Genomic DNA, 13,721 nt, shown 5'->3' on the forward strand with positions numbered 1-13,721 from the left:
CCTTCTTTTGACCCATTTTGCCAAAGGAAAGGACGTTGCCTAATAATTATGCACACCTGATATAGGGTGTTGATGTCATTAGACCACACCCCTTCTCATTACAGAGATGCACATCACCTAATATGCTTAAGTGGTAGTAGGCTTTCGAGCCTATACAGCTTGGAGTAAGACAACATGCATGAAGAGGATGATGTGGACAAAATACTCATTTGCCTAATAATTCTGCACTCCCTGTATAAACAAAGAGTAATATACAGGAAAATAAAGAAGATACCATTTTAAAAACATATGTGCCATACCTGTGCGAATGTATTGAACAAAAAGCTTTTGCTGCTTTTTCACTTTGTAATTAACTAATATGGCTTCTGACCACTCTTAAATGCTATTTGACAAAAAAGTCAAATATTGTGCACAATTAATGAGTATATTGTAAGTAAATTGTGGAAAACATAAAGCTGTTTATAACAGGAACGGAAAGGAAACACATTTCACAGCAATAACGGAATAGAGCAATCATCAACCACCTCTTCTACATGGATGACATCAACCAATCGGATATGGTAGTGGTGGACAAGCAGAGGAAGATGGCATGGAAGAGCTCCAACAACTTGCTGGGCACATTAAAGCAGCTCGGCTTCGTTAGAAAGTAGAATCTGCTCATCCCCTTATACACAGCATCATTTTTGTTCCTCCAGTCCATCGTTCAGGTGAATGTCCAAGTATAGTGGTGTGAAAAAGTGTTTGCCACTTTCCTGGTTTCCAATTTTATCTGTATTTTTGTCACACTTAAATGATTCAGATCATCAAACAAATTTAATAAGAGTTGTATTGTTCAATTCATGCTCCCACCGTCTCCGTGGAACGCAAAGACTGCTGTTCGCAGCCCAGAAAAATCTAATACTGTTTATTGTGAACCCGTGCTGGACTATCAGAAGAAGGTTCATTATCAGTCTGCTTCCATAACAATTGTTCCGTACTCTGAGGTTCTCATCAAGGACTTTTATGTTCCTGAAAATGATTTCTTTTTCTCGCTTGTGATCATCCGAGAACCTGTCTCTCTTCCCGCACCTGCTCCTGCTCCCAGGGCGGTTCAGACCCAGCATTCCTCTGCATTTGTTCCAGTTTTGAAGGTGGCTAGGGCCCCCTGTGAATCCTGCTCTGTCTAAGCCCCAGCATCCAGAGCCTGCTGCAAGGTTTCGGCACTGCTCTGCTGTTTTTCTGTATGTCAGGGATTACTTCCTCTTTCAGAAATGTACTATATGAATATTCTTGACTTACAGTGTTAGAATAAGCAATGTGTCACTCTTTGAAACAGAAAGCATGTTTGAGGGACATGTCAGTTACAACATCGTTCTTCTCTCTGTCACACTGTGGTGCTGTCTAAAGGTTACATTAGTTTGTGCTGTCAATGACTGATTAGGACAAATTGTATTTACACAGAAATAATTGTAATATTAAAATACTACAGTGTAAACAGGAACTTAGAGAGAACAAAGTGATCATTATTAACATTCTTAATAATGTTAATAAGAATGCGTAAATCCCAGAGAGTTTATTCTGTTCAGCTTCTCCTTCAGTTTTCAGTAGGAGAAACATTTCATCACTCATCTAAATGACTTCTTTAGTACAAACATTTTACAAAGCAGCAAATCTTCCTCTTGCAAATACAGAAGTTATTTCAAAGATCAAAGTGACACCATAAAGCAGAGCATTAACATGCATCTATATATTACAATGCATTACAATGCATAATTGTCAGACGATTGTTTTTAAAACAACTGAACCGTTTTGAACATCCAAATATTTGAAAGCTTAGGACCTCATGTTCAAGATTATCTCCGATTTCACTGCTGTTAAAGTTTCACATTAACATCATAATGTGATAGGAGGTTTTAGCTGTAAGTGTGGTGGCAGTCTAAGAGGAAATAATGGCCAGCAGAGTAAAGCTAAACTTCCTGTAAACTTGCTGAAGTGCAAAGAGAAGTAACAAAGGAGGAGGAGGAGGAAGAAGAGTCAGTTGAAAGCAGACAGTCTGCAGAGATCAGTGTGTGGAAACAAAAGCTGGAGGTTCACACAGAGTGAGGGCAAAACATTTTCATCCATTTTTCTCTGTAGTATTCTTCAAGAAATGCTTTAATATGATGCTTTAAACTTTGATATTTCAAGATCTCAGCCAAGTTTATTGGTCACATGAAAAAATATATTAAAACAGTAAATATGTAAGTGTAATATCCCGTATGTGATTCTATCAGCCACTGAACTTTCTATATTTTTACTGCACCTTTTGTGTGTTTGTGCTTTGAAAAGAAAGCGTCTATCCTGTGGAGAGAAGCCGTGCTGTCATTCAAATCAGAATGTTAACTCTCATCTGGGTGATTCTGCTCTTCGCTGACACAGGTACAGAAGGAAATTTTATTTAAATCTTCATCAATATATGAATTTAAGGAAACTACAAAAAGAAGGAAAACTGCAGTTTCAAAGACAGCCGTGTTTGAAAATGTCATTTACTAAGTTAAAAATGGGAAGCAACAGCTGTGAACTGCATCGCTTATATAAGTCATATCAGTTAACAGCAGAAGTAAAGTAAAAGAGGCATCTTTAAATATAAACATTGTAAATGATGTAAACTGATGGTGTTGGTTACCATCGTTTTTTATTTTCATGAACTCAGCTTCTTCTCTTCTGGTTTGTGCTCTTTTGTTTTTGCATGTTCAGGTTCTGGGACTCCTGAGCGTCCAAAGAGCAACAGCAGAATCACACAAAGTGATGAAAATGTATCAGCACAGGCTGGACTGTGTGTTTTTCTAGCATGTTCTTTTACGAAAGAGGATGGTGATGTTGAAAATATAACTTGGTATAAACATGATGGAAACATAACTAAAACAATATTTGGCTCCAGTAACAATACGAAAACCCACTCTGAGTTTGAAGGGAGGGTGTCACTGTTGGAGGCTGACCTGAAAAAGAACTGCAGCATCATTATCAATGACCTCATCAAGTCGGACTCTGGATCATATCACGCTGTCGCTAAGACAAAGACTCACTGCACACTGATTGCAAACATCACAGTCACAGTTACAGGTATCAAAACCTACCACAAATACTCCCTGCACAGTGACCACGTTATCATGTTTGATTTAAATGAGTTAGCTCAACTAAATTACAATGAGTTGTATTAACTACAGCTGCATTATGGCACTAGCACATGTTTGTTTAACGTGAGTTTAAGAGTTGTTAAATCATTACCACTCCAAAGATTTTTGTGAATAAACATGATGCTCAGATTAACACAAAGGCACAACGACTTCCTGTAATGCAGGTCCTGTGTCTCCATTCATCATATATGTCAGCTAAAGTGAAAAACAGAAACTGCTGAATGTCCTTTAGTCTATTCCTTTGGTCAGACATAAACTGATGTTTGGGTATACCTCACAGAGCTTGCATCTGTCTTGGAACTTTTCAGCCTTATCTTGTACTTTTTACAATTTAAGTTACTTAACAGAGTGATCATACGTCTACTTTAAATTAGTAGTGGTTTTTATGCTGATTATAATGTCTTGTTTCATTTACTTTCCTATTAGAGCTGAGTGAAAAGCCCAAACTGGAGATTCCTGAAATAACAGAGGGAGAGCAGACTACACTGACCTGCAGCGCTCCTGGTCTCTGCTCTGGATCCACTCCTAATATCACCTGGATATGGAGTGGATCAGGACAAAACCTCTATGAAATAAAAAAAAAACAACACTGAATTCCAGTCTGAGAATATGCCTGTCTTCAAGTCAACTCTGACCTTTAACGCTTCAACAAAACACAACGGTGGTCAGGTCACCTGTAAGGTCACCTGTAACGTCACCTGTAAGGTCACCTTCAAAAATGTCAAAACAAATGAGACAAAAACTCTTAATGTCAAGTGTGAGTATTACTCTTGGCAAAAGTATATTTTATCATTATTACAGTATTAGTAGTAGTAGCAGTAATTATAATAATGTTGTAATTACTGTAAGTGTAAAACTTTCATGACTGACATTATATTTTGTCTGCTCTTATTTTTTGCATTTTTTACTTAAAAAAGCAGTTTTCATTAAAATCTGGAAAGTAAATGTAATATTAATTACATTGTTGTGTTCTTCAGTATCAGATATTCTTATATTGAAGCAATGTGTTAAGACAATTTATGTTCCTATGAGTTTACTGTAATCTTGATGCTGAGCTTCTTATTCTGTTTTTGCAGATGCAGCAAGAATCTTGAATAACTCTTGTGTCACTCAGTCAAAGGTTTTGACCTGTGTGTGTATCAGTGAGGGGTTTCCTTCACCCACCATCAAATGGCCACACTTAGAGAGCCACACTGAGTACTCTGTAACAACCAATGTGTCAAACACCAGAGTCACCAGCACCATCACTGTGTCCCAAGATCACTATCACAACTCCACTATTGAATGTGTCAGCAGTAATAGTATTGGAAATACCTCATCAAGTGTCAGCCTTATAATAAACGAGTTCAATGCTAATTCATCACCATCTGAAGAAAGAAATAACAGTAAGTATCTATGAGTGAAATATCTCCCCTATACTCAAATTTAAGACAACTCCACTATTGAATGTGTCAGCAGTAATAGTATTGGACAACTAAATCACAGCATTACAGTAAAGAAGTTAAACAGAGTTAGTAAGTATTTACAAGTAAAATATATCTCCTATACTAGAGCTATCAAAAAATGTAAGACATTCACTTCCTGTTTTTACATGTTTTATATAACATAAGCATAAAACTTTTTTCAACGTTGTGATTTCAGATCTTTACAAACAAGACCCGAAAGTTATTGCTGCAACATTGAGGGCCTTTCTGATTTGTCTTATTGGGATAATTTTTTCAGCAGTCGTTGCTTTTTTGGTAACAAAATCCAACAGGTACAGTTACATTTCAGAGTTTAATTTTGGAATGTGAAGATTATTTTTTTATTTTTGTAAATATATATAGATTATTTTAATCTAAGAATTTAATCTACTTCTAATATCAATTCTATTATATTACAAAAAAAATGTTCCTATATATTTGATGCAAATGACCTCTTTCATTGTATCACAATGCAGCTTTTTTAGCGATAAACATCCACACATTGGTTTATTTTAATACAATATAATAGCAAAACTGATGAGACAAAACATTTTGACAGTTGCTGCTTTTTATTGCTTTATATGCTGTTCTTTGCTTGCAGCTACAAGAAACAGGTTTTAAAATATCACACAATGTTCCACCAGTTATGGATGACATCTGTCAGTCACACATTTTCTAATATATGCCGATTTTTGATTTCACCATTGTTAGCATAATGTTTATATGCTTCATTTGGTCATAATGTTTGGGCTAATCATGTATAGTTAGTTTGACAATCTGTCATTTCCAATACCCTGTAATTCCTAGCTAATGGGACCAGTATACATAAGTAATGCACATATCATATTTACATATAAGGATAAATTGGAATTTATGATTCAAGATATAATTTGTTCCCTCAAAAAATGAAAAAAACAAAACAAAAAAACAGAGTGACCATAGAAAAAATTCAGTTTATGTAAATGCCCTGCTGTTGTTGCGAGCTGCTGTGGGACCTTCTGCAAGAAGGATTCATATTAATTGATTTGTTCTCAGAAAAAAATGGAGGAGGTCTGAAAACCTGGAGACTGTGACTGAAGAAGTTCCAATGGTAATGTATATCATTAGCTAGCCTTCTGTCATGTAGCTTAATTATACAGATGTTTAACTTTTATTAGCTGACAAATTATCCTGCAATGTGTCTGATAGCTGGATGCTGATCAAGCAACAGTATATGATGGGATCCATGAGCGAGAGGCAGCTGAAGGAGAAACTTAGTCATGTGAGAACGCATCGCTGGTGACAATGATGACATTGCACCAAAGACGTGGACAACATTGACAATGACGTCAAAACCAGGAAGGAGAGGAGAAACAGAATATGTTGAAATAAAGACAGAAAAAAGGGACAATGATGATCATGTGTTGTTGCAGCACTTACAAAAAAGAAAAACCATTCAGATATTAGGCTATGGTGTTTAATGCAGTCTAAATAAAACAATAACAGGGTTTCTAATATAGATGTACATCCTGGCAAAGAGGTTTTCAGAAAACACACTCTCATGTGATGGCTTCTTGTAAGTGGCAGTCCTTAGTGGGGATTAGCTAAAGATATCAAGACATGCAATCTTAATCTAATGCTATGCTACTCCACTTCATTTAATACAAGGAAACTTTGAGGTGCCAACTATACTGTGTAAATAATGTAATAAATCTACTTATAAACTCCAACTTCAACAAAAGCATAACCAAAGTGAAACTGTGTGAATCTTTGTGGAGACGTTCTTGTATGCAAAAAAGCATCTGTACATTTCACATATGTCTGTATCAGGTAAAATCAGTAGCTTCGTGTAAGTTTTTGTTTTATCACTTCAATAAAATTCAAATCTAAGTTCAAAGTAAATGTGATCATTATTATGCGTGTAATAGCTGTTGTTCAGTTTTCTTCTATGGCTTAAAATCTTGTGAATTCACAGATAACTGTTATAGTCTACTACTGTGGTAAACTGTGAGAACAGGACATTTAGAAAATCTACTGGAGCTCACATTAGAAATTATTGTGAGTTGGGAGTATTTTACCCACACTGAGCTGCTAAAACAGATTGTGTGTTCCCCCACTTGCCAAATTTCACTTTAACCACTGACTGTTTTTTTCTGTTTTTTGGTGTGGAGACAAAGCCACCCAACATCATGCAGGCAACAGAAAATGTATATTTTAAATAACAGATTAAGTCTGAGTACATTCATTAGAACTGTAATTAAAATTTAGATTAATTTGTTTTCTCATTTACTAATATTATATTCTGTAATATTACTAATTACAGAATTTCTGTACTCTTGCCTCCTCTGCCTGTGCCCCCGTGAGCGAGAACACCTTCACTGTTTTTGTTTTCAAGTTTCAGAAGCTGTCAAGGTCAAGGCTCAGGACTTGCTCCATATGTTGAGTGTTGTTCACCTCTTAAAACTGTTTCCTTTCTCCGTGTTCTGTCCACACTAGTAAACATGCTGTGTGCTTTGAGGCCACAGAAAATTTCAGCTATTTCTAGATTTGGTGCCTCTCAGTCGAGGGATGCCTGTGTTGTGCTGGACACCTGGAAATCCTGCTATTGCAAAAGTCCAGCTCAGGCTATTTCTCATCTCCACAAAAACAGAACCCTGGAGAGGTGCTTGCAGTAGTTTTAGTTTCTTTCAGTTTTCTTTTGCAACCTACAGAAAAATTGTGTGAATTTACAGATGACTGTTATAGTGTCTTACTGTGGTAAACTCTGAGAACATGTTTAGCCAGACTGAAATTATACCGATGTCTATTTAGGAAGTACATAAATATATACTTTAGTTCTCGCGAGAACAGTAACTGCAGATTATACTAATTCACACCACAATATACAGATCAAACATGAAACTGCATTTATGTAGAAGCTTTGTCTTTAAATCTACCGATATTTAAACAGTTTGAAACAATACCTCAACTGCTCACTGCTCTGGACATTCTCCAAATCATGTGGACGTGAAGAGAGCGAGTCAGAATGACACAGACATAAGAGAAAACATTTAGCGTCTCATTGCTAAATATGAGGTCAGTCTCTTGATCATTAATATGCAAATTGCCATGACCACCAGTCTGCAGTCAGCTGAGACTAAAGAAGTCACTTGGATGGGTGATGAAACGTTTCTCAGAATCAAATTTGTGGGAGTATTGCTGTAGGTTTTTGACACCTGTAACTGTGACGTTTGCATCAGAAATCAACATATAGACATTCTTCATCTTACTAACAATAACAACTCGATATGGTCTAGAGTCTGACTGGTCGAGGTCATTGAAGCTTTTTTTCAGATCTGACTTCAGCACTGACAACCTCCCTTGAAACTTAAATGCTGCTTTCTTAGAGCTTCCATGATGTTTGTGTCAAATGACATCAGAACCATCTTCTGTAATAACAGAACGTGACAAAACAACAAAGTCCAGCCTTTGCTGTTATTTATTTAATTTAATTCTCTTTGCATCTTTAACATGTTTCCAGGAAGTTCTTCTATACTCTGTCCGCCACTATTTCCTCTTAGACTGCAGCCACACTTAGAGCTAAAACCACCATTAATGTGACATTTTAACAGCAATGAAATCAGGGATTATTTTTAGTATCAAGTGTGAAGCTTTGAAATATTTGGGAGATTCAGGGAGTTCTGCATCTATGTTAATGATGTTTTTGGTGCAACTTAAATAAATAAAATAATAGCCACATATTTAATTATGATTTTTATTAATATGAAAAGAGAAACTCCCACAGATATTTGAAAGAACTTCTGTCTTTGCTAGAGATGGATTTCAAGTTTGCTGGGTTGCAAAATGTCATTTAGGTGAGTGATGAAATTTTTCTCCCACTGAAAACATCCAGCTAAAAAGAATCAGCTTTTTGGGATTTACACTGTGTTCTAAAAGGTTTCTGGACAATTATTATGATTAGTATGTTGCCCCATATAGTATAATTTTATTCACTCTAAGTTCCTGTTGACACTTTACTATTTTAAGGTCACAGTTGTTTCAATCTAAATACAGTTTGTCCTCATCAGTAGTAAAGACTTCATACCAATGTGCATGTATAGAATAAGGCTGCTTTTGCTCCTTTATAGCTTTATGAAGTTACCTGATATGACTTCTGCCCACTCTCCGATGCTATCTAAAAACTTGTCTGATAAAGAAAGTTTTGTTTATGAGTATATTGTGAGTGTATTTTTGAAAATGCAAAACAGAACATAGTGAAACATAAGAGGTGGTGTCAATCTGGTGGAACCAGCACCCAATACAGGAAGCCTGAATTGTCTCTCTGCTAAAAGAGTCCTACCCTCTGACATATGAGTGTTACCCAACAGTCTGTACAGAGCTTAGATAGAACAAATGTGGATGAGGCGATTCACCCAGCTCTAACTGCCTCAAAACGATCAGAATTTCTACCCCGGTTGTCTCAGATAAAAACCAGGGACAGGACTGGCCTTGTAGGCCCAACCTCCATCAGCCATATCCATTAATGGCAGCTCTCTTCTAGACTGGTGTACTTAACTGGTAATTAACTGGGTTAAATTTAGGGGCCTGGACAGAAGGCCTCAAGAGTCTGTTATTTCTTTTTTTTTTTTTTTTTTTTTGTCCCGTTTGGATCTTTAGCCATCAGAATTGTTGTCTTAAGGCCAAGATAGATGCCAAGCGGATTTATTTTACCAAGTGGATCATCATGGCCTTGCCATATTGGTCCATTTGATTGACCTTTATTATAATTATGAATTTATTTTATTTTCAGTTGCTACAAACGGGACAGACATGACTGGGGGATAGGACAGGGAGAAAGAATGAAAGAAAGAGAGGGAGAGAGAGAAAACCAAAGGGGAGAAGAGACGGTGAGAAGGGGGGGGGGGAAGAAAGAAAAAACAAAAAAACAAAAAAAAAACAAACAAAACAAACAAACAAAACACCTGGGTCACCTGTATGGAGAAAAAAACAGAAGAGAAAGCAAACAACAAAGAGCAACATAATAAAAAAACAGCACCATCACAATAAACTAGCTAGCAGTAGATATCAGTAGATACTAAATAATAAACGATATTGTGCAGCACGCAAGATAGACAGCGCACAATGTGCTTTGAGGCAGCAGCCAAGAAAGCTGTAGTCCGCGTCTGTGAATACCCGTGTGTACACCTGTGTGCATACCTGTGTGGATCAGCATGCTTGCATTCCAAAGGTTTCTCCATGTAACGATCTGCTAGAGGGTGTGGGGGGAGCCACAGCCCCGTCCTCCAGGGTATGAAGCAGGTATGGAGGAGATCAAAACTCCAGACATCCAGAGGCCCCCAGAACACAAGAGACCAAGGAAGACCAACAGAGGGGCAGCCGCGCCACTGTCCCAGTAAGAGCTGAGGAGAGTCCCAGATGAGGGCTCACTCAGCAGCCGCGGAGCAGAAGCCAGGGGGGTTGCAGTGACGTGCCCGTGAGCTCCGCCGGCAGCCAGCTGTGCCTGAGTGACCGAGCCCCAGGCCGAGAGGCCGGGGGCACCCCACCTCCGAAGTGGCCCCAGCAAGCCCCAGGCTCCAGGCCCCGATAAGCGGCTGCCAAGGAGTGAGCCGGTGTGTACCCGGACGCCCACCCCCGGACACAAAGAACCACCAACGCACCGATACCTGAGGGAGTCCGCCACTGGCAGGGGAAGTGGTGGTGGGGGGAGATAGGCCTCCAAACCTTGGAGGGCCTGAGATGTCCCCAGAGAGGTGGCGTCTGATACCCAACCTGACATATAGACACAGACATACAGGCACACACAGACACAAACATCCATTCCCACCCTCATGCTCTCATATGCACTTACTCCACACTCAACCAACGTGGAGACAGACATAAAGAGACGCTGTACACACGATCACACTCCCCAAGCGTACTCTACGAACCGGGTCTAGGTACCCTTGCCCCTGGAGGGGGGAACTGCACCCAGACCCAGGTGGTGTTACCCTTTTCCCTGCGGTGGGGAGAGGCAGACCGCCCTGACTCCGTAGCAGCAGGGAGGCCCCACACCCCAGACCGCAGTCAGACGGCCAACTCCTCCTAGCCCCCCCGCTCCAGCAGGTCGCAGAGAATGGGGGTGAGAGAAGACTCCAAACCTCCCTCCACCCGCTCATTGTAGTGTTGATGCATGTGTGTTCTAAGGTGCAATTAAAACCCAGGAGGGCATGGAGCTACCTGCCAGAGAGCAGCAGGTAAGCGCATAGTCCCTCCTGCTAGCCCTCAATGTCTACGTGTATTTAAAATTGAGAGGTGGGCAACGACGCCAGGGGTGAGGTGTACACCCTGATGGTAATTTGGACTCCGTGTATTGTGCCCACCCCCAAGAGTCTGTTATTTCTAAAGGGCTAAAGTAACCTGTAAGAGCTATTCACACTAGAATGAATTGATACTTAGCATTTTACCTTTATTGTTTCACAAAGGGTTAAAAAGAGAATGTCCACAATTTAAACAGAATATTTTATTAAAGCAATTTAGCAGCAGCAAAGCAAAACCAAAATAAAATAATAAGATTAATCTGTGATACAAAGGACCCACATGTACAGGCTGTTCAAGGGCTGGTTACGGTTCATTTGCAAGGTTTTTTTTTAAATTGCTCTGTGCAGCTGTTCAGCTGACTTGTTCCTAGCGCAGCCTTCCTTTCTCTGGTCCTCGCTGGCAACTGAAATAGCAGGACTGATCACACCAATCAGTCCCAGCTCTTCTGCCAGCCTTCTGGCACTGTCCACCTGTTATGGCCCATCTAAGGGTGGCCAAACCACAACATTAGGGTGATCCATCTTCATCAGACCCCACTTACATCACACAATTGGTACAGTTTGATAATGATTTATTTATAATGTGTTAGTTTGTTGGGTAATTTGACACTAAAAAGGAGCTGGTGACTAAGAAAAACAGGAGAAAACTATAATCAAACAAAAAAGGCCACCCCTAAAAAACTTGTTTGCAAAGGTCTGCTGGTTGGGATGAGCTGAGGAGGAATGAATAGCAGTCCATGGTTGCATTAACATATAAGTCATTTCCAGCTAGTTAGCCAATCAGTATGGTCCATCCTCTGTATCCACCAATCACGGAAAGGTACCTGCACACTAAGATTTGCATATTAGACAACACTATGACAGCAGTTGACCATCATTTTCCCTTCTTTGTCTTAATTTTAGCGTATTACGTTTTTCTTGGAATTTAATGTTCCCTATAGTTTACCGAGAAGTTAATTAATGCAATACTAGTGTAATATTCAGATATTGTCCAACTATGAATTTACATTACCAATGGAACAGCTTCAATGGTCACCATATCCAGGTCTTCAGTTTTCAGAGCTCGTCTGTTTTTTTCTGGAATGAAATTAATTAATAGAAATGAAAATTACTGAAGACCCCACCAAAGCCCAGAAGTTCACATAATTTGGGTGTTTTCTGTGATAACTTTGGTTCCTCAAAGACAAAAAATTTATTAATTCTTACATGTAATTTTAAAAAATGCTTTATTTATGTATATTGTCCTGATTAGTTAGGAATCACAATTTATTAACAATTACTAACTTGCCTTTATAAGTTTTTATATAAGATGAGTTAAAACTTTATGAAAAAATTGAGCAAATAAAGATAAGCTTGTAACAATGGTGCTAATAATAGTAAAGGCAAAACTGGATACTGGGATATATTACAAGATATGTACGAAAATTCAGGTTAATTGATTAATGTTAGAACTAGCATAAATCTAGCATTGACACGTTGGTTGTTACATACTCAGTGTGGCTTTTCAAATGTGGCCACCATAAAATGGCCAACTCCTCACTGTTGCACATACAGCACAGAACCTCTGATTGAACCTCACACCCAGAGCTATTCAAAATTCTTGGACCAGCTGCAAATACTGAAAATGAATCTCAACATTAGGTCAAATCCACAGTAAACTCACATGAACAGAAATTTCCTCCATATGTGTAAGAGTAAGGAAGACAGGATTTTATTCATTATTAATAAATATGAAAAAATGTACTCACATTTTACATGAATGGTTTTCATAATGATTTTGTTCTTGTTTGTTGCTATACACTTGTACTGTCCAGAAAGTTCTGGTGTCATATTAGAAATGGTAAGAGAGGCTGACCCATTGCCTTTTGTGGTTTTACTTTCAATTTTTCTGTTCAAGTCTTTGTTGGTGTCAGATTTAATCCAGTTGATAGAAGATGCAGTGAAACTGCCAGCACTGCAAGTTAAGATTAAGGGAAGCACCCTTCTTCACAAATGTACTTCCACTGATTTTTAGTTCTTGAAGATCTAAAAAAAGTGCTAGAAAAATGAACAAACAAATGAATGATGACTTAAACAAGTCAGAATCTGATTTAGGGTTCCCTAGATGGGATTCTAGCACAGCATGTAAGAGGCCCCTGAGATTTGGAATAAAAGTGGTCGTATTAAGTAGAAGATTTTCTGTGACAAATATAAGCTCTCTCCCCACCGAGGTATACTAAGACATCAGTTCATACCTGACAAAAAGCAGATTCAACAGTTACCATTTGTGTTTTACGTTAGTACAGTTTTTTATTAGAACTGTCCAAAAAGAGAAAACAGGGTCTTTCCTTTGTGTTTAATCTGCATCTTTTTCACAAAAAACATTTTTTGTGTGGTAATGATTTAAACTCCTAAGACCCAAACTCTTCCATGGCATGCATTTTTTAATATCTCTTTGATATGTGGGCTGATTGGGACCTGATGAATATAAAAACAAAGAATTACCAGATTTTTTTTTTTTTTTATCAAATTTTTGTTTCTGAGAAAAATGAGAGCCACGTATGAGGATATTCATTTGAAATTTCGATAGAACAGTTGCAGTATAATGTCCTCATAAGTGGATATCAGGCCCTTGTTGAGCAAGATTTAGTATTTTGGTCTAAATAACCCAAAATGTGATGTCCACATATGTGGACGCCAGGTCCTAGGACAGGGGTGGGCAATTCCAGGCCTCGAGGGCCGGTGTCCTGCAGGTTTTACATTTCACCTTGGGTCAACACACCTGAATCACATGATTAGTTCATTACCAGGCCTCTGGAGAACTTCGGGACATGTTAAGGAGCTAATTT

The 13,721-nt window shown here is 38.4% G+C and overlaps 1 protein-coding gene across 1 annotated transcript; it reads left to right on the forward strand.

Annotated features, from left to right (window-relative positions):
* Positions 1 to 2,320: 2,320 nt before the first annotated feature.
* LOC146659513 (sialic acid-binding Ig-like lectin 14) lies at positions 2,321 to 4,554 on the forward strand. The gene is made up of 5 exons (XM_085424202.1): positions 2,321 to 2,397; positions 2,716 to 3,081; positions 3,582 to 3,736; positions 3,825 to 3,912; positions 4,232 to 4,554. Exons 1-5 carry the CDS (start codon positions 2,355 to 2,357, stop codon positions 4,552 to 4,554), a joined length of 975 nt encoding a protein of 324 aa, XP_085280328.1. The 5' UTR covers positions 2,321 to 2,354.
* Positions 4,555 to 13,721: the final 9,167 nt, after the last annotated feature.

The sequence above is a fragment of the Rhamphochromis longiceps genome, linkage group LG11 (genome assembly GCF_057381845.1).
Source record: "Rhamphochromis longiceps isolate RC_006_pf linkage group LG11, R_longiceps_female_GT1.1, whole genome shotgun sequence".
In the NCBI taxonomy this organism is placed as follows: Eukaryota; Metazoa; Chordata; class Actinopteri; order Cichliformes; family Cichlidae; genus Rhamphochromis; species Rhamphochromis longiceps.

What these genes read in the sequence shown, in the direction of transcription:
- LOC146659513 (XM_085424202.1), top strand. Translation starts at nt 2,355, where the DNA reads ATGTTAACTCTCATCTGGGTGATTCTGCTCTTCGCTGACACAG. An exon ending in TCTGCTCTTCGCTGACACAG is followed by an intron (nt 2,398 to 2,715) that starts GTACAGAAGGAA and finishes TTGCATGTTCAG; the next exon opens with GTTCTGGGACTCCTGAGCGT. An exon ending in ACCTCTATGAAATAAAAAAA is followed by an intron (nt 3,737 to 3,824) that starts AAACAACACTGA and finishes AACGGTGGTCAG; the next exon opens with GTCACCTGTAAGGTCACCTG.